The sequence below is a fragment of the Chrysemys picta genome, chromosome 20 (genome assembly GCF_011386835.1).
Source record: "Chrysemys picta bellii isolate R12L10 chromosome 20, ASM1138683v2, whole genome shotgun sequence".
Lineage (NCBI taxonomy): Eukaryota > Metazoa > Chordata > Testudines > Emydidae > Chrysemys > Chrysemys picta.
Window position 1 is genome coordinate 20307899 of NC_088810.1, and position 24162 is coordinate 20332060.

Sequence of the window (24162 nt, forward strand, 5' to 3'; positions counted from 1 at the left end):
TCTGTATTATTTCTTTGTCCTCGCTTGGGCATACGGCTCCTCCCAATTTGCAGCCACCTCTGAACTTGAATCTCTCTGCAGGTGACTTTCTTCTAGCTAATGATGAAGGGCGTGATGTACACCTGGGCCCTAACAGATCACTGCAGCATCCTCCCCACTTAAACACCACCTCTACCCTTCTTCAACTTGATCTCAGCCATGCCAGCTTGGTTTAATGGTGACCCAAGATATTTAGGCTTCCCCTGAAATCAGTGGAAGTTAGGAGCCTAATTACGGTGAGGATCTGGGCCGAACTCCTGTCTGAAGCATTCGGGTAAGGTCTATTAATTGTATATTAATCCTTTATAAACTGGGGCGGAGCCCAAGATAAGCATTGAGAGCATTATTAATGTCACAGCCCAGTTTGCAAAGCACTCCAGAAATCCTTTAGGGCAAGTGTTATGGAATATCTGACCATGATGATGTCGCCAAAGGACACTCTGGATTCTGTGATAGCGAGAAACGGCTCCTGTTTTTCTGGTTTGTCTTCCCCCCCCAGAATATCATGCGGCGAGGTTCTGAACTGCATGTGCACAGCTGGGGGCGAAAGTTTTTATAATAATGCCCCGCTGGTGAACTGTGCCCTGCGGGGTCCCTGTCCGCTGGATGGGAGGGAGCCCAGAAGTCGGGTATGGAACGCTCCGGGCAGACACTAGGGATTGTGAGTTTATATTCTGGAGGCTAACGCTCTTAGCTGGGAGAGGCCTCCCAAGAAGGGAGGGCGCCCGTTGGCTTTGCAGTCTATGCGGTGGATGTTTTAAGACTAAAATGTAAGGGTGGTGGGGGGGATAATGGGATATTTCCAGTACAAAAGCTCCTTTTTATCGACTCCGTTGTCTCCTGATCCCAGCCTCTCAAAGAGGCCTTTTCTTCCCCCTCCACCAATAGGCTGGAGCTGTCATGGGAGGGAGCCCTTGGCTGCTTTCCATGTGCTCTGCCAAGGAATGTGGCTAAAAAAAGAGAGAAAAAACACAACAGTGGAATAGTTAGGAGGGCCCCTTCCGATGCAGCGCGCTCTGAGCTCCAGGCAGATACCATGAAGCGGTAGCAGCAGCTGGGGGATCCCCCTTCTACCATCTCCGGACCAGGTTTGGCATTTCTTCTGCTCTCTGGCTTTACCATTATCTGTAGGGTGGTCACCAGCTGGCATTTTTTTTGTCTTTCCTTCCCCTTTCCGTGTTAATACACTGTGAGAAGGGAGCTACCCGCCTGCTTGGGGATCGTCTCCAAATGGGACGTTGGAGGACAGCGAGGCAGGACTCCTGGGTTCTGTTTCTGATTTGCTCTCTTCCTCCCCCCCCCCAACACCGTGCCTCAGTTTCCCCATCTGTGGAACGGGACCAGATCCTCGCTGGTGTAAACTGGCATAATTACATTGTAGTCAATCTAGCTACAGTACTTATCTGGCCCCCGTTACTTAGTAGCCGAGAGCCTCACGGTCTTGAATCGATTTATCCTCACTCCCCTCTTGAGCGGTAGGGCAGTGCTACGATCCCTGGACCTTTAAGGCCAGCCGGGCCGTGAGCTAGCAACTGTCCCTCAACCTCCTGAGTGACCCTAGCTGGATGTGAAGGAGACTTTAATTATAACGACTGACCCCACCTGTGTCTAGGGGCGGGGGGAGCGGAATCAGAGAGGCCTCCTTAAACAGAGCCGTGAACTCAGTCAAGGAGGAGGCCCAGGAGAGAAGAGGCTGGAGAAGCCAGCCGGAAAGAGACCATACGGAGGCAGCTGGACTCCTCTGGAGGGGCCCCGAAAGGAGCAGGGAGATCCCAGAGGGAAGCTGCCAGTGTCCCTAGAAAGGGGGCCCGTGGAGGGGAAACCTGCCTGGAGTAGCAGCATAGGAGATACGCCGCAGGGACGTTCAAGAGTGGGGGACAGGAGCTGCTAGTTTAGAGGTTTACTTGGACCTTTTGTGACCCCAGAAGGGGATTGAACTTTTCAGTGAGCTGGCTGAAGGGCCAGACCCTGGGAGAGTCAGGACACTGTTGGGGCCAAGGAAGCAGTGACCAGGGACACTAGAAGCAAAGTCCCCTGCAATGCTGTGTCCAGGCACAAGGGGGTGCTATGACAGGAGCTGAGGCACCGGGACTAAGTGACTTGCCCAAGGTCACACAAGGAGTCTGTGGCGGAGCAGGGAATCGAACCCAGGCATCCTCGGTCCCAGGCTAGCACCCCTGTCCCTGGGCCCTCCTTTGCAGCACTCCCGGCCCTCCACCTCAGCGGTGGGTCTGACCCAGGATGATTAATGACGGCTGCTGGGGCTTTAGGGGACTCTGAGTCAGGACTCCCAGGTTCTCTTCCTAGCTCTGCCAGTGGCACGCGGTGTCCCCTCTCTGCAGCTCCGTTTCCTCATCTGTAAAATGGAGGCCCCATGGCTCCCCTTAGCGGGGTGATGGCTGCGAAGCGCTCGGCAGTCTTATTGCCTGGCAGGGGGGAGACTTTATTCGCTGATGATTGTAGAGTGCTTTGAATACGGAAAGTCCCTGAGTGCTTAGCAGCGTCTGCTGCGGAGAGACCTCTTTATAAGGCTTCATTTCTCAATGCATTTTAAAATCGATCCCATGGCTTCTTTCCTCCTGAATTGCCAGACAGGCCGGGCTGGGGCATGGGAGGTAGGTTAGGGTCTGCTATCACGCAGATTCGGTGCCTCCATTTGCCCCTCTGCAATGGGGATTATGCCCCTCATTCAGGTGCTGATGGTAGGAAGGGTGGTCTTGGGGTGCAGCACTGGATTGGGGCTCAGGGTTTTACCCGGAAGGAGGAAGTGCCAGAGGCTCCATAAAGTCCGCTACGGACTTTATCCGATACTGATTTTATATGGAAGGTGCCCAGAGGCTATGGTGATGGGCAGCAGTATAAAACCCTACGACACGTAGATAAGAAATCTCTGTTCGATTCCTGGCTCCTCGTGTGACCTCAGGCAAGGTTAGTTAGGCCCAGATCCTCGAAGGTATTCAGGTTTACCTTTTAGGTTCTGGGCCTTAATCTTTCTCTTCCTCAGTTTCCCCCATCTGTAAAATGGGACTGATACAGCTGTTTGTGAGAATAAACTGATTAAGAATATGAGGCGCTCTGTTAGTTCCTTCAGCGGTGGGAGTCATAATCACCTACGTAGGCAGCGTATCGCACTTCTCACAAGCATCTTACTCCTCCGCATCGCAGGGTTTGTCTGATGCTTGCCAGAACTTGCCTCTCCACCTCCAGCCAAGAACCCTGGCGCTGTTTTCGAACACTAGTGAATCATGCCGCCCCGCCCCCTGGGAGTGGGGCTCGTTACCTGTTTAACAAAAGGGCGATCTAAGGGAAAGGACTTTCTCAAAGCTCCATTATCAGTTGAGCGGGAGCTCTCCTCACTCCCAGCCCCAGTGCTCTACCCACTGGCCCCCGCTGCTGTCTCTCTTGGGTTCTTCTCTGGCCCTCATTGCCACAGCATCTGTGTGCGTCACCATCATCGAAGGGTCTTTTCCCCCGCAGCCCACCCTCCGGTGGGGAAGAAGGTGAGCCTGTTGTGAGTATGTGGAGTGGGAGGGGCCCAGTTGAAGACTGAGAGGGAGCTGGAAGGGCCCCCTGCCCAAAGGATTTGGGTTCAAAGATTCCTTTCCCTTTTCTCCCTTCTGACCGGGCACCTGAGCAGGGCCAGTCTGACCCTAGGGAAGATGAGGTTTCTGATTGGATGACTTTAAACTTGGAATGTGAAAACTCTCCTTGGCTGGGATGCCTACAGGAAACCTGGCAACGGTTACGCCTTGGTGGGCTGATCACTTTCGCCTTGTACTCCCCTGTCCAACTCCATCTGTTGTCTCTTTGTCTTTCTGACTTAGATCGGAAGGTCTCTGGGGCAGGGACTGTCTTTTTTTTGGTCTGTTTTTGTACAGCCCCTTGCACCATGAGGTCCTGACTAGGGCTCTTAGGTGCTAGGTTGACCAAAATAATAATCAAAGAAAATCTTCAAGATGTTAAACCTTTCAAATCTGGCTCCGCCCTCCCTCTCCTCCTCCCCTCAAAGGGTCTGATGGTTCTCGGTTGGCTAACGCTGTTCAGAGCGACATTCAGCAATGCCCAGGAGTGAACGGGGAGAGGCTAGAGGTGCGGCAGCAGTAGATACAGGCTGGTACGCTCAGAGTCGGGGACAAGGAGATCTGCTTGTCATCTTGGACAAAGCATTGACTGCGGAGCAAACAGCAAAGGCTGGTCCAGAGCCAGATCTTTCTGAACCCCGTTGCAGCTGGTGGGTGTCTCGATTTGGAGCCCCAGTTCAGGGGAGGAGGAGGAGAGGGGAAATCTGACGCGGATTATCTTGTTCAGTACAGCTGTTCCGGCCGATTGGCTCTTTCTGACTTTCTCCCTCTGTTCAAACCTTATGCAACTAACTTTCACCTTGGCTTCTGCTGCTCCCTCCTGACCCTTTGGGAGTCACGTGATGCAGATGGCTGGCATTCAATGGAAGCCTTGTGTGAAACTGACAAAGGAGGATTGATTTCTAGCAAAGGGGTGGGGAGGGGGAGTTGATTTTTTTGCTGCTGTCCTTTTGGCAGGATAGGGCCGTGCTCCCCTTAGGGGAGTCGGGGGAACTCGAGCCAAACAAGGCAACGTTGATTTCTAACATCTGTCGATTTTTGGAGGCTCCCTTTATCGTCACGGGTCTGGCGGATGGTGAAATCTGAGGCAAAATTATGCTAGGTCTTTCCAGAGGCCATTTGTGATCTGTGATGACCTGGAGCACCCAGCTGAGCTCAAGGCTCCATCGCGTCAGGTGCTATGCAGACAACACGGAGCGAGACAGTCCTTGTCCCCAAAAGGTCTGCAGCCTACATGGACCAGGCTGGCAAAAGACGGAATAATGCTCATCCTCTCTGCGTGACCGGTTTCTTGTTTGGGCCTTTGATTGTACAGGCTTTGAGGCAGGGGCTGTCTGTGTTCTGGGTCTGTACAGCACCTAGTCCTGGTCCGTGAGTAGGGCTGCTAAGTGCTACTGCGATACCAATGAGAATCACCCCTGTTTTATGGATGGGGATGAGGCCCGGATGTGTGTTTAAAGGTATTTAGGCATTGTTCTGCTCACGTCGCACGGCCTAACGGGGTGAGGAGCTGAAGTCTCATTGAAAGTGAATGGGACTTAGGCGCCTAAAACTTCAGTTCCTCACTCAGGCCTTGCAACGTGAACAGAAAAGCACCAGGTTAAAGATGGATTCCAGTTTAGGTGACATGATCACATGACACTGTAAGACCCCAAGCCTTCATTCCTCCCACCCTGACTCACAGCAAGGCCTGACTGCAAACAGAGCCCCAGTCAATTGTCCTGGTTGATGGGAGCCAATAAGATTCCAAACCACCATTAATGGCCCACACTTTGCATAATTACAATAGGCCCTCAGAGTTGTATTTCCTATTTCTAGTCCCAGATACAAGAGTGGTACATTTATACAAATAGGATGATCACACTCAGTAGATTATAAGCTTTGTAATGATACATGAAGCATATTCCAGTTACATTCTATTCACTCATTACCATATTTTTATAAAACCATATAGACTGCACAGCGTCACAACGCTGCTTCCCAGAGTCAATGAGCCCTGGCTCCCAGCCCTTTGCTCTAACCATTGGACCACATTGCCAAAACTGAGAGCAGGGGTTTTGGGTTCTAGGCTCAACCCCAGCTCCCTTCTTAGTTCAAACACCTGCCATCAATTTGAGTAACTGGAGACAAGGAGAAGAGATGCAGATGTTCCCTTCTAGTCCCGGTTCCTTTCACCGATGTGGCATGGTCTAGTGCAGCGTTTCTCAAATGCGGCCACCAGAAAAATTTTTTTTGCAGCCACGACAGCCTCCAAAGCCTGGGCAGAGATTGGGGTTGCCATCAGGGCTTGGCGTCCTGCACTACGCAGCCTCCTCAGGGGCTCTGGGCAGCCCCTCTGGGGACGCATGGGGCCTGTGTGTGTAGCGCCAGAGGTGGCTCTTGTCAGTGGAGGCAGCTGTGGTGTTTGGTCACCGGGGCGCTCCCCTGCTCCAGCCCAGCTGGGGCACGGAGATCCTGGGACACAAGCTCTGGACCTACCTACCTTCCCCGGGTCGGGTTCTCGCTGAAGGGACAAAGAGACGGGTTTGTCAGAGCGGCCCCCAGCAAGAGTTGGTGGCCACACTCTGAGGCCACCAAAAATGTTGTTGTGAGATTCCCTGGACGTGGCCAGGGCACTAAAAAAAGAGCTTAAAATCACGAAGCGAGAGCACCGCGAATGCTCGGAAACCAGCTAGCAAATCAAACAAACCCCGAATCTGTGATTTTTTTTTCCATTAAATCTCACGACGTTGCTAAGCCAAGCTAATGACTTTGGAACACTTGGCAATGCTGCGTAATCCAAGCGATCACAGCTTCCAGGCTGCTAGCGTTCTTACCTGCTTGTGAGATCTTTCGGACTCTTCTGGGCCGGGGATGCTGCTGCTTCTCTGTTTGGAGAGTACCTGGGACGTGCTGAGCCCTCGTCCACAATTCCCGGTGCAAACTGACTGTATATTCCCTCTGTGTTGCTGTGCAATTATAATTATTTTGCTTTCTCTCCCCCTTTATTTGCAATGTCTTTCCAGGACACCAATGTTCGACCCTCTAGCAAGGGGCTAGAGAAGAGCGAAGCCGCATAGGAGAGTTAGAGGCTCTGAGGGCTTCATTGCTGCTCTCCTGAAGGCCGAGCCACCTGCACCTTTAATATTTATTTCCCCCCCTCCTCTGACCTAAAATGCTGACGATAAAGTTGCCTCAGATATTCAGGGTTCACCAAGTACCTCGTGTGAGTATTGCCCCACTTCACCTCGATCACGTGTCTTGATCTCTGCAATTCCAGTCCGTCTCTAAGCAGGAACTAGATCCAAACAGGCAACCTTCCACACAGAACGAGTCCCAGCTTTGTCTCCTTTGTTGACCAGGCAACTGCATTCCCCCTCCGGGTGCTCTCTACCGCATACGGAGCCATCTAGTGGCTAAATAATATTTTGCAAGTGAACCCTATATTACAACACAGAACTTTGGGAGGCTCCATGTAATTGGTGCATACAATATGGAGTGTACTGATATATCAAGCAATCTGTTGAATTAGGAGCAGGGAGATGAAGTGAGTGGGGATGGGGTGAAGGGACCAGGGTTAGTTCTGGTTTTATTTAGCATCTTTATAGGTGGTACGGGGAAGGCACATTAAATGAAATTCACACACTACCAAAGGGGGCCAAGTTGCAAATACCAGGGAGGACACGCACATGCTGTACTAAAGGGATCAGCTATGGGAGCAGTAGACAAAACGAGATTCACCTGGAGAAAGAAGCAATTGATTTATCTAGGATGGAAGACAATTCAGCACACACAGGGCCTCGTTTGCCTCTCCCCAGCTGGGGTATAAATGGAGAGGAGGGACCCCCATGGAGTTAGAGCAGGGGTACGTGAGGAGTCATGTCACTGAAGTCAACACAGTCCTGTTGGGATAGACCTGGAAGAATCAGGTGTACGAGGTCAATGAAAGAGACAGACCTGGGAGGCAACCGATGGCAAAGACTTTAAAAAGCCCATGTTAATCAACTTCCTGAGGCTTATTATATTGGAAGGAGAAGGCTGTTGTGTGATGTGGTGGTACCATGGGTAGGGACCGATTTATTGTTCTGTTTGTACAGCACCTAGCACGATGGGGTCCTGGTTCATGATGAGGGCTCTGGGGTGCTACCGTGATACAAATAATAAAATCTCTTTAGGGGAGGACAGTCGTTACCCCCCCCATCCCTAGTCAGCAGGACCCCCCCTTCTAACACACCCATGCGCACACTTAGTAAATTGCTGATTTGAACAGTGTGGCATTTTGCCGTCTCTCTCCTATTAGTCTGCTTGTTCTGATTCATTGTGTCCTCCGTAGTCAGGATCTTATCCCCAGTGGGCATAAATCTGCCCAGATCCGTTGGAGCCAATGGGGCCAGATCCCACGCAGCTGGTGAAATGGGTGTCACTCCATTGGTGTCACTGGGCCAAATCTCCAACTGGTGTCAGCGTAGACCCTGATTTACACCAGTCGAGGATCTGGCCCCCTGGTCTTTGGGATGAGGGCAACGCTCCCCCAGCATAACATGCAGTGAGTGAAATGACTCCGAGTGGTGAGGACAGGCTGGGTGGGTGGCGGGTCAGGTCCCCTGCCCCCGGCTGAACTTTCTGAACAGTGAGCATAAGGCAGGCTCTGTTCCCGGACTCCCAGCCCTGCCTCTCCCACGCGGTGGTGATTCCAGGATGGATTGTTGCATCATGGGTGGCCTTGCTTCTCTCCTCCAAAGGCAGCTCTGTGCAACTCCCAGCACAGAAGCCCACCTGGAAAATCCCCCAATGAAAGAGAAGGGCCCTGATTCTGCTCCTGGTCCAGAGACAAAACCCCCATGCTGTGGGGGGCAGCAGATAGGACTCCGTCCTGGGGGGGTGGGAGACCTGGGTTCTCTTCCCAGCTCTGCCACTGGGCGACCTTAGGCAAGTCACTGCTCCATTCCGTGCCTCAGTTTCCCCATCTGTACAATGGGGCTGTTGATACTGACCTCCTGTGGAAAGCATTTGGAGACACCGTATAGGGATGTCCCAATGTGGATTTCACTAAGGGATGAAATAACGCCTCCTTGTGGTTCCCTCTGACCCGACGTGGCTTTTCTCCCCGGGCAGATCTTCTGGGAGGATGGCATCATATCCGGCTACCGCCATCCAAAGAGCTCTGCCTTGGATTGCATCCTGAGCTCCTTCCAAATGACCAACGAGACTGTCAATATCTGGACCCACTTCCTCCCGACCTGGTAAGTGACTGGCTGGGCTGCCCCACATGAAGCATGACTCCTCAGCCGCGGGGCGATGCCCGTCCTGCCTGGGGGCACGGACTCATTCAATGGAGATAGCTGTGAGAGCTGGGCGGGGTGGGAATCTTTCAGCTAAACACGTCTCTGTCGGAAAATGCCGATGGGTTGAAACTCTTCATGGGGGAAACGGGAGTTTTCAATGGATTTTTTTTTTAACTCAACCTCCCTCCCACCCTTTTTTTTTTTTTTTTTTTTTTTTTTTTTTTTTTTTGGAGACCTGCTGGAATGTTTTGTTTCAGCCTCTTCAAAATGAAAAATTGGGCGTTTTCCAGATCAAAGCGGCTCTTTGTTTAGAGCCGTAAAGCCAATTAAAATAAGAAAACCACCGCCAATCAAAATAACCCACGGGAAAATCATCAAAAGCATTGACCCGAACCAAACCTTTTTGAAACTTTTTTTTTTTTTTTACTTTTCGTCCCATTTCTGAATGGGAAATTTCTTTGCTCTCTTGAGCTTTCATGGGGGCGGAAAGCCTATTTTGCCACCCAGCTCTACCACCTGCCCTTCACTGCTGTGGCATGGGCCTTGGTGGCCGGGTGCCAATTTACTGCCCAAACCTTGCACATTATTACATAGGAGACAGGACTGAGGGGGTCCTCCTGGGTCATAGAGTCCAGTTCAGGCTATTGCAGGCAGCCCCATCAGGTCATCCCGTTAAGAAACTGATCAAGCGCCATCTTCAAACCAGTTGGTTGTTTGCCCCAACTCTTTCTGTTGTGCCGACTGCTCTTTGCCCAATAGTCAATATGAAGAAACGACAGCTGGGTCCCCAAGCAGCTGTTAACTCGTCAGGGAATCCGTTCCAGCAATGGAAGCAGGGTGGTCTAGTGGCCAGACCAGGGAACTGGGAGTCATTATTCTGGGGTTCCAGCCTTTGGCCTCTGAGGGCGTGTCTACACAGCGAAGGAAACCCCCTGGCTGGCCCGTGCCAGCCAACTCACGGTCATGGGGATTGGTCTACAACAGTGGTTCCCAAACTGGGGTTCGTGAACCCTTGGGGTTTCGCAAAATGTATCGTGGTTCTCAGAAAAATTCTGTAATGGCGGACAGAGCCGTCCTTAGGGTGACCAGACAGCAAGTGTGAAAAATCGGGACACGGGGTGGGGGGGTATAGGAGCCTATATAATAAAAAGACCCAAAAATCAGGACTGTTCTATAAAATTGGGACATCTGGTCACCCTACTAGGGACCCCAACCCCTGTGGGGGCCGGCAGCCTGAGCCCCGTGACCATGACTTCCTGGCAGAACAAGGTTAAGCTTTGTTGTAGTGCTGCGTTGTTTGCCTGGACTGCTCAAGACCCGAATGCTCGTGGGAGGAACTCTTTATTTGAGTTGGCTTCTTAAATACCTTCCTGCTGTTTCACGTCTGGTACTCCTGGATGAAACATGTAGGAGGCTTAATCGAAGTGATACGAGCTACCGAAGTGGAATCTTGGAAGAGTGGTGCCGTTTTCATAACGTAATAAAATTAATAATGTAATGTAATGATAAATAGTGTGTAATAAGCGTGTCATAAAAACCCCGAATTATTTCCAAGATCGCTGCTTCTATCATTTATGCTCAGGTAAGGGAGAAAATCCCTGGAAATATTCATTTTTAGGAGGGGGTTTGTGAGATTGGATATTTTCGTGAAAGGGTTCACGGGCTGTTAGTGTTTGGGAACCACGGATCGACACAGGGTTGTCCCATTGCAGTGCTTGGGCTGGAGCCTGGGCTCTGGGACCCTCCCGCCCCACAGGGTCCTGGAGCCCGGCTTTCTGCCTGAGCCTGGAAGCGAACATTGCAATCAAACAGTCCCGCCCCGCGAGTCCGAGTCGGCTGACATGGGCCAGCCGTGGGTGTTTAGGTGCTGTGTAGACATCCCTTGAAGGAGTGGTGTCTAGTGAGTAGAGCAGGAGTCAGGACTCCTGGGTTCCATTCCCAGCTCTCCAAAGGCAGAAGGGCCTCGTGACTAGAGCAGAGGGTACGGGGAGTCAGGAATCCTGAATTATGTTCTGTTCTCTTCATCTCTGCCTCAGTTTCACCCCGTGGGGACTGACATGACAATGCTGCGGAGCTTGATCTAGAAACTCCAGAGGTCTGGTTCCCGGCTCCCTAAGCTCAGAGGGTGTGGGAAGTTGGCCAGAGCTCATTAAGGTCTGGGAGGCGCTATCGTCCCTGTGATGCACCATCCCCATTTGTGCCCATGGACCTCTCAGGTATTTCGTGTGGCGGTTCCTGGGGCTCTCCTCCTCCCTGGATTTCTGCAGAGACGCCTACAACTGGCCTTTCCTCGTCTACATGTTGCTGGTCTGCCTGTACCCCTTCACCTCCAGCTGTGCCCACACCTTCAGCACCATGTCCACCCACGCCCGCCACATCTGCTACTTCTTTGACTATGGAGCCCTCAGCCTCTACAGCCTGGGTAAGTCCAAAGCGGCCAGTGGCAGCGAGTTAAAGACGAGGCCAGAGGGTCTCTGGGCTTGTATCTAGGAAGGGGCTCGAGCCACAGAATTCAGCTCTGGAATCCGGATGCCCTCGCCAGTTGGATCCACGGTCCTGGGTCAGGTGCAGCTCTGTTTAATAGCCCAGCCTTTGGGAGTACGCTTCTCCTTCTGGGGCAGCTCCCCAGGCTACCCCCTTGGCTGCTGTAAAGCAGCACTAGGGCGACCAGACAGCAAATGTGAAAAATCGGGATGGGGGTGGGGGGTAATAGGAGCCTATATAAGAAAAAGACCCCAAAATCAGGACATCCGGTCACCCTAATCAGCACAGCCCCATTGACTTCAAGTGACCCCAATTTACACCCATGGGAGATCTGCCTCTGATTAGGAAATCTCACCACGGTGAGAAATACAGACTCTCCTCTCTTCGGTTGTACGCCCAGCTGGCTCCCCTTCCAGGCTCCTTTGCGCTCAAATGCAGCCCCCTCGGCTCTGGAATCTGCTCCCCAGGTCGATCTGCCGGAGCCAGTCTGTCTTCTCAGAAAGAACGAGGCGTCCTTGTGGCACCTTAGAGACTAACAAATGTATTTGAGCATGAGCTTTCGTGGGTTAAAACCCACGTCATCGATCAGATTAGATTAACTTCTAAAGTGCACAAGGAGTCCTCGTTGTTTTTGCTGATACAGACGAACACGGCTACCCCTCTGAACAGGACCGGCTCCAGGCACCAGCTTCTCAAGCAGGTGCTTGGGGCGGCCGCTCCGGAGAGGGGCAGCACGTCCAGGTATTCGGCGGACGGTCCCTCACACTGCCTGGGAGTGAAGGACCTCCCTCCGAATTGCCGCCGCAGATCGCGATCACGGCTTTTTTTTTTTTGTTTTGTCTGCTTGGGGCGGCCAAAACCCTGGAGCCGGCCCTGCCTCTGAAATCCGACTTCTCAGTGTTGTACTGCCCTAAAACCTCTCTCGTTTCCCCCTGAACAATTGATCAATTTCAGTTTGGGGAGTGAGTTCTCTCTGGACTAGATTTTGCCAACACCCTGAAGTCAGTTTTTTTGATTCACTGGCAATTCTGGAAGAAACGTTAAATTAAAACCGGAACTCCCAGTGAATCAGAAAATCCAAAACGTTCCATTTGGGCTTGAATGAAGCATTTCATTCAATGGAGCATTGTGTTCTGTTTTTTGAGCATGTTTTTTAATGTGTTTAAAAAAAAAACAACCACCTAAAAATGAAAGTGAAATAAGCAAATTGAAACGGTTCGTTTCCGAAACAGTCAAAATGGAACTTTGATTGTTCGTTGGCATCTTGTTCCAACTGAAACAATGTGACAAAACTGGCATTTTTGTTGTCCCTGAATCCACTTTTTTTTGTTGTTGCCAAAAAAAGATGTTTCAGTTGAAAATCTCCGCCCAGCTCTATTAAGCTCCCGAAGGTGGTTTCATAAAGTTCGTTGGTTTCCCTGCCGCTAAGCGACTAGACCAGGGGTGGCCAACCTGAGCCTGAGAAGGAGAAAGAATTTACCAATGTACATTGCCAAAGAGCCACAGTAATACGTCAGCAGCCCCTATCAGCTCCCTCCACCGCTCCCAGTGCCTCCCACCCACCAGCAGCCCCACCGATCAGTGCCTCCCCCTCCCTCCCTGCACCTCCCAATCACTTGTTCTTGGCCTGCAGGAGGCTGGGGGGGTGGGCGAGGGCATGGCAGGCTCGGGGAAGGGGTGGAGTGGGGGCAGAGCCAGTGGTTGAGCAGTGAACACCCCCCAGCACATTGGAAAGTTGGCCCCCTCTAGCTCCAGCCCCGGAGTCGGTGCCTAGACAAGGAGCCGCATGTGGTTCCAGCACCCCGGGTTGGCCACCCCTGGACTAGCGGAATGTGAGCTGGAGTCTTTATCAATGCCATCCCATAATGTAGTGTGTTTGTGTTATAGGCTGTGCTTTCACATATGGAGCCTATGCGATGCCAGACCGTTGGGTTAACAGCACTTTACACCATTACTTTGTACCAATGGCTGCTTTTAATTCATTTATCTGCACCAGTCTGTCTTGTTACTCCCGGTATGTAAGGATCTATGCAGTACCAAGAACCTATTATGCAAAATATCAGGGCGTTCTCCATTGCTCTGCTCTGCAAACCCTCCTTGCATCTGTTTCTTTATGCATAATACACTAACACCCCAGCCAGTCAGCAGATCTGTCCTATTCGCTTGTGAGGCAAATTATTCCACGCTTGACACCCATACAACCCTTGTTGATTTCAGCAGGGGCTGCATTGAGTGGGACTCGTGCATAATTTCACGAGTTGTTTTGAATGCAGTGCCACGTTGGCCTGTGGAACTCCTTGCCACAAGATGCCACTGAAGCCAAGAGAACGATCTATGGTTACATAGGATAAAAACAATGGACGTGGGGTTTCAACAGTGGACGTGGGCAGGTTAGTCCATAATTATTCTTGTACCTGTCTGAAATGTCTGGTTCTGTCCGCTGACGGACAGGGTGGGCGAAGTAATATATTTTATTGGCCCAACTTCTGTTGGTGAGAGAGACACTCTTTCAAGCCTGCGCACGGCTCTTCGTCAGGTCATCCACTCTGAGACTGGTTCTCCTGCCCTGGCTGATTTCACTCGTGTTGCTTCAGGCAGAGGGTAGAATCTCCTGTTGTATCATCTGTTCCGTTGGAAGCAGGCGCCTTCATTTCAAACGCTGATCAAACAAATCCCTTTGTAGAGTAATAACCATTCAGTCCTTAAAGGGAGCCAGTACCCAGGTAACATCAGAATTGGCATCTAGTGGCGAGAGCAGTGGATAGGGCGTCTGGCCTGGACTCCTGGGTTCTATTCCCTACTGAGCTACTGTCTCACTGCTGGACCTTGTGATCACTTCCATTCCCTATATCTCAGCCTCCCCCATCCCCCAGTCATGGGTCTGTCTACACTGCACGCTAAGCCTGGGCGCTGACTCAGGTTTGAGCCCTAGCCCCCCTTCCATCCACACACACATCAATCTGACTCGGCTCAGCAAGGACTCAGGTCCTCAGACTCTACTCTGGGGGTGGATCAGAGAAAGTCCCACTGACTCGGGTCCAAGCCCTGTCATTTTTGCAGTGTGGATGCAGCTCAAACCGCAGGTCGGCGTAGTGCAGTGTGGGCGTGTTAGCATGGCTGTGAGACCTTGTCCAGCAATTGTAAACCCGGGTTTCCACTGCAGTGTGGACGCTCAGACGTGGGCTTGGAAACAGTCCACGAAGCTGTCTCACCGATGTGGGTTCACAATGCAGTGTAGACATACCCTGGATGGATAAATAATTCTACATATCCCAGAGGGGTGTGGTGAGAATTGAATGTCCAAGATTTTCAAAAAGTGGCAACTGGTTTCAGAAACCCAAAGGGGCTTCATTTGCAGAATCTCTGGGCAGCCCTAACCCCAGCTGGCATCCGTGGGAGCTGTCTGAAAATACAGCCCCAGCCGGGCACCCAGAGAGTGGCAACTTCTGCAAACGTTGACGAGAAGGGCGTGTAAAGCCCGTTGAGATCCACAGATAGAAAGCAGCAGGGAGAGATGTAAAGTGTTCTTCTTTAGTTCAGCTCTAGTGGCCCCAGAAGTGCCACCTGCCAGGAACTAAACAGCTCAGAGGATGTGGAAATAAATAAGTTTTGGTTACATTCTGGGCCATGACTTTCTTCCAAGTAAAAACAGTGCAACGAGCGGGTCAGTATCTCTCCTGCTTTATGCAGTTGGAGGGAAGTGTTGTTAATTACTGTAGGTCTAAGATCTCCTGCTTTCCCACGTTGCTCCCACTTCCAGCCCTCCTCTTAATCTTTCCTTGATGCTGGTCTGCTCTTGAAATTGATAAGAGCAGCTGCTGCTCCCTCCAGGTCATTGGGCCTCAGTCCGGAAGCGGGGAAATGAACCGTTTTTAATTTCAAGGGGAGGTTCTAGCCTGAAATGTGACTTTGTACCAATGGTCCTGTGTGGTTCCTTGCCTCTCAGTTACTCCAGATCAAATCTCTTTTGATTCGCTGGTGAAAACAAGGTGGTTCTAGCTGCTGCTTCTCCTTTTCATACATTGTCACTAATAACACAAATCTTTCGGGCCCATGTTGTGCCATCAGGAACCCGTATGCAGTCCTATTGTCTCCCCTGGGTTTATACAGCGGATTGGAACTAGTAAGCAAGCCTGCTGCAGGAAGAGGAATGAAATCCAGATGGTGCTGTACAGGGCTATACAAATCAGCGTAGGTTTATTTTTGCCACTGAAGTCAGCAGAGACAACCCTGCCTACCCACAGATCTGCTGAGAAAGGAGTTTTGACATTGTAACTTTCTAAAATAGAATGGCAATTTTTTTTTCTTTTTGCAAGCATATTTTCCACCATAACTTGAAACAGAAATGACCAGGAACGGTGTCCAAGTGCTGTTATGCAAGAAGGCAGCTGGACTTGGCAACAATTGTGACTTATTTTCACAGCATTCTCAGTGCAGACTTCAATTGTAATCAAACGCCACACGCTTCCGGGAGTGGGAGGGGGAGAGGAAATCAAGCAACATGCTGGATTTGGTTGGGATCATACTAATCACAATGAATGGGATGCTGTCACGTTGTCTTTGACTCCCTTCGTTAGCTTTTTTGTGTTTAAAAAAAAAAAAATAAAACAAAAAAAAAACTATCAAATTTTTACAAAACCGGGAGAGTGGTGTTAAATATTCCCCTAGATATCGCCAACCAAATTCCCCAGTTGCCTTCTTGTGCATGAGATCTTGAAAGGGAAATTGACTAGAACCAAAACATTCCCCTGCCTGGCTTGCAAATGCATTTTAGTGTGAAATTCACTAGGAAGAAAAAAAATTAAACTGACCAGTCTGTGCATTTTCCAAGCTGAGTGAATTGCAAACAGTAAATTAACATTTCAGTCTAACATGAATTTCATCCTGCTCTCTGCTCTTAATCATTCAGGCTTGGATTTTCAAAGGTGACTCTAAAGAAATGAGGCACTCAGTTGGAAGGAGTTTGGTGTCTGGGACCCTGATCCTAATAGCTATTGCAGAATAAACTATTAGGCAGTATTCGCCGTTCCAGAATAATCTGGTGTCCACACAGTAATATGGACTAAAAGACACTTTTGTTACAGAATAATTAGTGCCCTTCCAAATCAGAGTAATTATTCCAGAATACTGGAATCGAGTGCCCACATTGGAGCTGTTACAGAATAGCTTATTCTGCAATTGTCAATGGCTGTGTAGACAAGACCTTCGTCTCCTTTGAAAAATCAATCCCGGCTTCAGTGTGTGAAGGTTCATTTGTAGTAATCGACTTGTGATCATGGCTATAATAATCTGCGCTAATAAACCAGGGCACTGATAAAAGAGGGAAGATTTGGTTTGGTTTCCGCATCCATTCCAGAACTGAATTTAGCGAGGCTCGTGGGCAGCCCTCAGTGACCATGCGGCTCTTAATCCACATCTCTCCCCATGTGATTCCCAGGTTCCCGGAATTGGAGTGTCCCCGGCTGAGCAAGGTTTTACGGACAACGGCCTTTGTGTATCCCTTTGTCTATGACAATATCCCGCTGTTTTATAGGGTAAGTCCATTTCAGGGGCCATTTGGGGTGGGACTCCCTTGCCCTAGGCTTGGTAGGGAAATTTATGAAGATCCAGCCCTTGATGCGAAGAACTTAGTCTAATACATTACTGTACACCAGTGATGCCTAGAGACCTCAGCTAAGATTGGGTCCCATTGCAGTGGGTGCTGCAAAACCACTACCCCATAGAGCTGACACGCTAAATAGACAAAGGGTGGGAGAAAGGAAGCATTTTCCTCCCCATTTTACAGATGGGCAAATTGAGGTACAGAGAGATTAAGGCCAATTTTTTTCCAAAAGGGACTAGATTTGCTTTGTTTGCTCTTTGGGGGCAGGGTGTCTTGTTGTTCTGCGTCCTAGTCCAGAACTGAGGCCTCTAGACGCTCCCCCCATAACCGTGACTTCTGGATGTGCACCGTGAAACACCTGGAAGAGTCCTGACTTCCCGAGAGCGGGGCCTCAGCACTGTTTGCAGATCAGTCCCCTTGAGGTGTCTTGAGTTGGGGGAGGGGCCCCCCCACATTGCAAATTGCTGTGGCAAATGTTGTCCCCGTCCCCACTGGGAGGCTGTGGGAGAGCCAGCGAGGCGTGGGACTCAGGAGAGTGGTTGGAACCCAGGAGAAGGCGTTTCCATGGAAGACGTTAGCAGTTTTTAGAAAGGGAGTGTCTCTTTAATGCCTCCTGCAGGGTTATGGCCAGCGATGCAAACAATAACAACTTCCCTGGCTTGTTTTCCTCAACAACACAGGATGTGACTCAGCCTCACCAGAAAGGAACCGCTCGGGCTTTGAATTTGCTCCCAGTGCTAGCAGGCAGTGGCTGTGTTGCAGAGGGCGCGGGCCCGGCGGGCAGAACGAACACACACACACCCCACCCCACCCCAGACACTGCTAGGCTGCTGGAAAAATTCTGCCGTCGATAGCTACTGCCACTCAAGGGGGTGGATTTACTACGATGATGGGGGGGAAAACCCCTTCTGTGGCTGTAGCAAATGTCTAAACTATAGGGGCACAGCTGTAGCGCTTGTAGGGGAGACGTAGGTAATGTGGGGCTGGACCCCTGAGGTGTTGGGCCTGCTACAGCACTGGCTAGCGGGGCTGGGTCTCTGAGCTCCGTTGGTAGAGGCTTGTGCTTTTCGATCCCTACGTCCCGGGTTTGATCCTTGCTGCTGATCCTAGAACCGTAGGATCACGAGGGTGGTCTAGTCTAACCCCTCTGCCAAGACTCAGGATTTGTTGTGTCTGAACATCTGATGACCCACCCCAGGGTACTGCATTTCCCAGGCTGACCCACGCTGGCTTCTGGGGCAGATCGGGGGTCTGCCTGGGGCGATGCAGTTGCCGGAGTGGAAGCTAAAGAGTTAGGCCGTGCTTTGGGAAAATGCTTAGTGCCGTAAGGTAGGCAGGGTAGTCTAATGGATAGAGCTTTGAGGTTTGCCGTCAGGATTGCTGGGTTCTATTCCCAGCCCTGCTACTAAACCTGATGGTTGATTTCCCCCCCCCTCTGTGTGCCTCAGTTTCCCCTCCCTGTCTCGACTAATTACACTACAAACTCTTTCTGTCGGTACGTACCGTGCCTGGCCCCGATCGCTGCTGGGGCCTCTAGCCAGCCCCAAGCTATAAACGACATGTAATGATAGAAAGGAAGGCAAACATTACTAATTCATCCTCACGGCTTCTCGCTGAGGTACGCCGGTGTTCCTGTCCTGCTTTGACAGAAGGGGAAACTTAGGTGGGGGAGGGAAGTGACTTGCTCAACTGAGTCAGCAGGAGAGCTGAGCATAGAACCCAGGAGTCCTAGTGGTTAGAGCATGGCCCTAGATCACATGGCTGGAGCCAGGAATAGAACCCAGGAGTCCTGACCCCCAATGTAACCACTAGAGCACACTCCCACAGCCAGGTTAGAACCCCGGAGTCCTCCCTACAACTTGTCTTCCCTACAACTACTTCTCCTCTCTCCCACCCCATCCCCGTTCTCCCTGCAGCTTCTGTTCTGCTTCGGGGACGGCTGCACCTGGAACGATGCCACCGCGGGTTACTTCTACCACCTATTCTTTGCCCTGCTCACCGGCTTCCTCTTTGCCTCCCACCTGCCGGAACGCCTGGCGCCCGGGCGCTTTGACTATATTGGTAAGGGGGGGGGGAACCCAGCTCCTGTACCCCTGCCCACTTTGCAGGAGCCACGCCCGTGTGTCTCGACGCCCTGTTGCGAGGCCAGTCGACCGTGGCCAGCAGGGCGTGTCGCACTGTGACGGCTTCACCCCTCCTGTGGCCTTGCCCCCCCCCCCCGTTCTGCCCCCGGTTGCTCGCTGGGGATTCCAGGAGGCCTGTGACCTGCCCCACATGGAGGGCGAGGTGCCTGACCATGCCCCACCCCCCGGCTACCCCGGTCGCCTGGACGCCGCAGACCCAGCCATGCTCAGGTGCCCAGCACCGGACCCCTCCTGCTCCAATGTCTAGCTCTGGAGTGACTCTGTCCATCAGCTTCCCCATCACGTATGGGGGTGAATCCCTGGGAGTCGGGGTGTGGGGGCTGGCCAGGTGCAGAAAGGCCCTTTAGCGCCTGGGGCCAGCTGGGAAAGCGGGGAGGGATGTTTTCTTGGCATCCCTCTCTTCCCATCCCCCCCTCGCCCAGGTCCAAGCCACCCACCAGCCCCTTTCTAACCTTTCACCCCCCGCCATCAGCTCAGCCCCTTCCTGCACTCCACACACACACACCCACCTCCCACCAGCCAGGTCCCTTCCCCCACCCCACCTGCCCCAGTGTTACCCACAGCAGGGACTGATAACCTCCCCCCAACACGTCTCTCTCGGCAGGACACAGCCACCAGCTGTTCCACATCTGCGCAGTGGTGGGCACCCACTTCCAGCTGGAGGCCGTCCTGTCGGACGTGCGCTCGCGGCAGGCCTGGCTGAGCACCCGGGCCCCGGCGCCCGCCTTCTCCGCCACCTTCGGCACCGTCAGCCTGGCCCTGCTGGGGAACCTGCTCATCATCGGGGGGTTCACCGTGGCCCTGCTGCGCTGGCCGGGCGGCGCCTCCATCCTGCAGAGCACCGTGCCTGAGGCGGGCCGCCCCAAGGAGCAGTGATGCCCGCCCCCAGAGACAGCGGGTGAGGGCGGCTTGGGGTCTGGGCTCAGAGGGGCTGAAGGGAGAAGGGCCCCTAGCGCGTGTATCTCAGTGCCTGGCGGGATCCACCTCTCGTACCTCAGGACGGCTCCGTGTGGGAGGGGCCGTCCCGTGCCTTTGTCACAAGGTTCCCTGACGAACGCTCCCTGAAGTGGGGGTGCTCGAACCTCGGGCTGAACCTCCAGCCCTAGATCCAGCTCTCACCAGTAGCCCATACTCCCCTAGAGCTGGGAGAAGAACCCAGGCGTCCTGACTCCTGATACCCTGTAACTGCAGCTGTCCTCCCGTGAGGCCGCGGACGTGGGCCGCCAGTGTGTCACCAGTGATGGGAAGCCTCCGGAGACGCTTGTGGCTGTTTGGCTTTGGGAACTGGGCATGATCCAGGGTTTTCCCCTGAACCGAACCCCCGGGCTGATGCTGTCCCCTTCTCGCCCCTGGATGGCTTGAAATCCAAACTGGAATGGGGCAGCTTGACTCCATTACTGGCCAGAGACAAGATGAGAGGCACATTAGCGGGACTCCTGGGTTCTATTCCTCACTCTGGGGAGTACGATTTTTATGGCTAGAGCAAGGGGCTTAGGCGCCAGGACTCCTGGGTTCTAGTGCCAGGTCTGGAAGGGAGCCTGGTCCTAGTGGATAGAGCAGAGGACAGGCAGCCAGGACTCCGGGGTCAGTTCCCAACCCTTGCACTGACTCAGTGTGTGACCCTGGACCAGTCACTCCCTGCTCTGCGCCTCAGTTTCCCCATCTGTAAACAGGCTAATACCACTTGTCCGTCCTGCCCAAAGCCCTTGGAGATGCTCGAATGAGAGGCAAAGCAGGGGCCCCACCTAACCGGCTAGAAACCCCCATGCCCAGGACACTGATGTTTGCGTAAGCTCACACCAGTCGCTGGGGCGGGACAGGCACAGCTACAACCCCAACGTCCAGATAATCATCCTCTTTCCCGGGGCAACTGGGGATGTGAATTTCATAGACTGGCCCTGGGCCTGTGTTTTGGGCTCCCCTGAGTTTATCTAACTAGGCCTCTGTCACTAACCGCCCACCACCACCTCCCAGTAGCTCCGCCTGCTAACCGCAGAGCTGCATCAGCTCTCTGCCGGCCCCGCCGGCCTGCTCATGTCTCACCTGCGCTGTCCTGCATCCCCAAGGGGAAGAGCTTGATGCCAACGTGCCAGCTGATGCCCTGGGGCGTCAGCCACCAGAGCCACACACATGGGCCTCTGCCGCTTGAGTTAAACTGCCCAGCTCCGTAGCTGGGGGCCGGGCGTGGAGAGGGCCCCGTGGGCAAGGGGCTTGGCGGGTCTATGGACCGAGGTGAATCCGATCCGCTCGCATGTTCCTTTCTTTACCAACCAATGGCAGGAGAAGCCTGGTGGGTGCCTCCCACCCCGGGTGACCTCGGGCTCTTCTGCGCTGTCAGGGATGTGTCCCTGGGGGTGGGGTGGGGATGGTGGGAGGGTTCTTCACAGGATGTGATCTTGAATGCAAGATTCATCTTTAATTCCTGGAGAGTCCAGGGCAATCCTGGAGGGTTGGCAGCCCTCGTCAGGAGGGGCTGACGTGAAAACCAGGCTGGGGCAGGGGGAATGTGGCGAAGACTTGTCTTTTGCAACAGGGCTAGTTTTGGTGGGGGAGCAGGCTGGATTCAAATCTAGATTATGTTAAACCTGCATCTGGCTGAAAGAGAGAATGGGTGTTGTGGTTTCCAGTGTATTTGTGTGTGTGGTTTACGGTGTATTTGTGTGTGTGTGTGGTTTATGGTGTGTTTGTGTGTGTGTGTGTGTTTGTGGTTTACGGTGTATTTGTGTAGAGTGGTGTGTGTGTGTGGGTGGGTGGGTGGGTGGGTTATGGTATATTTGTGTGTGTGCGCGCGTGGTTTCAGGTGTATTTTTGTGTGTGTCTGGTTGTGTGGTTTACGGTATATTTTTGTTGGGTGGTTACGATGTATTTGTGTGTGTGGTTTATGGTGTATTTTTGTGGGGTGGGGTGTGTGTGTGTCTGTGCACGTGCATGTGTGATTTATGGTGTATTTTTGTGGGATGGTTATGGTGTATTTGTGTGTGTGTTGTTTACGGTGTATTTTTGTGGTTTGTGTGTGTGAGAGACGTGGTTTACGGTGTATTTTTAAATTTCCTTCCAGCTCGGAGTATAAACTCTCTCGATCTCGCTCAGTGACCCGTCCAAGGAGAAGTCCATTGTCCCCTCACAGGTGATGCTGGTAGAGGGTTTGTGCTGAGGCACGTTTCTCATTTCCGCTCTCCTGTCGCATTGACTCTTCGCTGAGCTTTACGTCCTGGCCAAAATCTGCCTCCAGATCCCTCCTTGAGGGTGTCTACGTGGCAAGCTGGGTGCTGTGATTTCGCAGCCCGGGTGGACACAGGTTAGCTGGAGCCGAGCTAGCGCGAGTCTGTCTACCCTGCGCTGCGACTCACACCTCCGCCTGCAACGCAGACATCCCCGCCTGCCCCTGGAGGGGCGCACAGCGCTCAGAATCCGCCCCGGGGAAATCCGTGCGCTCTGAGACATCAGCTTTGTGGCGAGAGCGCTGCATGAAGCCAGCCCTGCCAAGCCCGGCCCAGCAGTGGGGGAACTTGTCCTGGAGAGTCCTCAACCGCCATCAGTCCGGAGGGACGTAGCTGAGATACTCTGGAGGGGTTACGGTGTGTTTTTATAGGGCCTTCGCGACAAGGCCAAATCATCCGGAGAGGTAAAGGGGGGAGATGTTGAGGTTTGAGTTGGTAAAAAGCAAATGACCCAGCCTGGGCTCGGGGTGACAGTTATTCCTGGGGGGTGCAGAGCCGACAGGGTGCTAGGAATCGGCCCTAGGCTGGCAGAAAGGTGGCGTAGCCAGGCCAGCAAGAGCAGTAGTTTGAAGTGGTTCCCAGTAGGTGTTGAGGAGGAGCTAGTCGAGGCAGCGAATACAGTAGCCAAATTTGAGGCCTGATTATTTTCCACACCTCTCCTAGCCCTCGCACGAGTGTGAGACGCTCCCGGATCAGAACGGTGGCGGTTTTTCACTAGTGCAAGAGACGGCAGGAGGAGGGGGAGGGGCGCAACATAGAATCAAATCTTAAGATGCTTTAACACCCTTGCATGGTGCTTATGTCCTTCTGTTTGCAGGCGCTAATATCAAAGGCTAATTAAAAAGGCAGGTGGGAAGACCTCGTTAAGCAAAGAGAACAAACCCCCGAGGGCTTGGCTTGGCTTCTTTGGGGACTCTCCCGGACTCTGTTCCCCCCTTTGAAGAGGCACGTGTCGGTGTTTCCCGCACTCCCATTCTCTGCACTAGATTAGGGTCCTGTGCCGAAATCACGGGTGATTCACCTGCTTCGAATAGGTCTTGAATTCGGTTCGTTGCCTCCCTCTGTGCTGCCTCTAAAGGGCTCAGCAACTGATCTTGGCTCTTCAGCGAGCGGGGGGGGGGGGGGTGTTTTGTAGGGATCCTGCACCCCTGGAATCAACGTGAGCTTTGCCCTTGACTCCAGCCTGTGCGGGATGTGCGCACACCGGCCTGTCTAGAAGGCTGACTAGTCTGGAACTCCCAGCGGCAGGGCAGCGCCAGGCCCCTAGCGGGTCGGAGCAGGGACCTCGTCTTTCTCCACCCACCGACCGACGGATCAATTTCCAAACAAACTGAAGCTGCTCCACGGGGCTGGCCAGACTCCCAGTGGGCATTGGGTTCTTTGTGATCTGGACTGCTCCCAGCTTCTGGACCGGATCAGCCCAAATGGCTTAGCCCTGACGCCCGGTACAGAAGACGGAGGCAGACACCCTGAGTCTCAGGGGCCACCCCTAGTGGCAGAGTGTCTGTATTGTCTTGTTCCTTCCCCTCCTTGGCTTGGCTTGTGGTTGCCTTTTTTCACACTAATACTTTTCGCAAGGCTCCCCTGCGGTTACTGACCCATTGCCACACCGTTTTCACTAGATCTGACCTCTGTCTGGTCTTGTAGCCCAGTCCTCGTACCTGTATCAGGTTCGCCCCTCGGTGCAGCATCTCGGCCTGTATTCTCCTAAGAGCGATGGGTGATTGTCTGTTTCAATGACAGGCAGTGTGTGTCGTCCCCCCACCCCTGCGATCCAGGCTATGTTTTGAGAAGCCTTGGTGCCTTCTGTCCTAGATCGGCCTCCGT

The 24162-nt window shown here is 52.7% G+C and overlaps 1 protein-coding gene across 3 annotated transcripts; it reads left to right on the forward strand.

Annotated features, from left to right (window-relative positions):
- The first annotated feature begins 992 nt into the window (after positions 1–992).
- On the forward strand, positions 993–22309 carry PAQR6 (progestin and adipoQ receptor family member 6). Of its 3 annotated transcripts, XM_005280708.5 has the most exons (9): positions 993–1127; positions 6626–6825; positions 8715–8842; positions 11101–11306; positions 13256–13382; positions 16806–16902; positions 18887–19031; positions 19719–20012; positions 22173–22309. In XM_005280708.5, the coding sequence occupies exons 2-8, from the start codon at positions 6775–6777 to the stop codon at positions 19988–19990; spliced, it is 1026 nt and encodes a 341-aa protein (XP_005280765.2). In that variant the 5' UTR covers positions 993–1127; positions 6626–6774; the 3' UTR covers positions 19991–20012; positions 22173–22309. The 3 variants fall into 3 exon arrangements, with proteins under 3 accessions (XP_005280765.2, XP_065429750.1, XP_008170192.2); XM_065573678.1 differs by lacking the exon at positions 22173–22309 and having other exon boundaries at positions 19719–20134; XM_008171970.4 differs by lacking the exons at positions 6626–6825; positions 22173–22309 and having other exon boundaries at positions 1022–1127; positions 19719–20134.
- The last annotated feature ends 1853 nt before the right edge of the window (positions 22310–24162 follow it).

What these genes read in the sequence shown, in the direction of transcription:
- PAQR6 (XM_005280708.5), top strand. Translation starts at nt 6,775, where the DNA reads ATGCTGACGATAAAGTTGCCTCAGATATTCAGGGTTCACCAAGTACCT. An exon ending in GGGTTCACCAAGTACCTCGT is followed by an intron (nt 6,826 to 8,714) that starts GTGAGTATTGCC and finishes CTCCCCGGGCAG; the next exon opens with ATCTTCTGGGAGGATGGCAT. An exon ending in AGTCTGTCTTGTTACTCCCG is followed by an intron (nt 13,383 to 16,805) that starts GTATGTAAGGAT and finishes TGTGATTCCCAG; the next exon opens with GTTCCCGGAATTGGAGTGTC.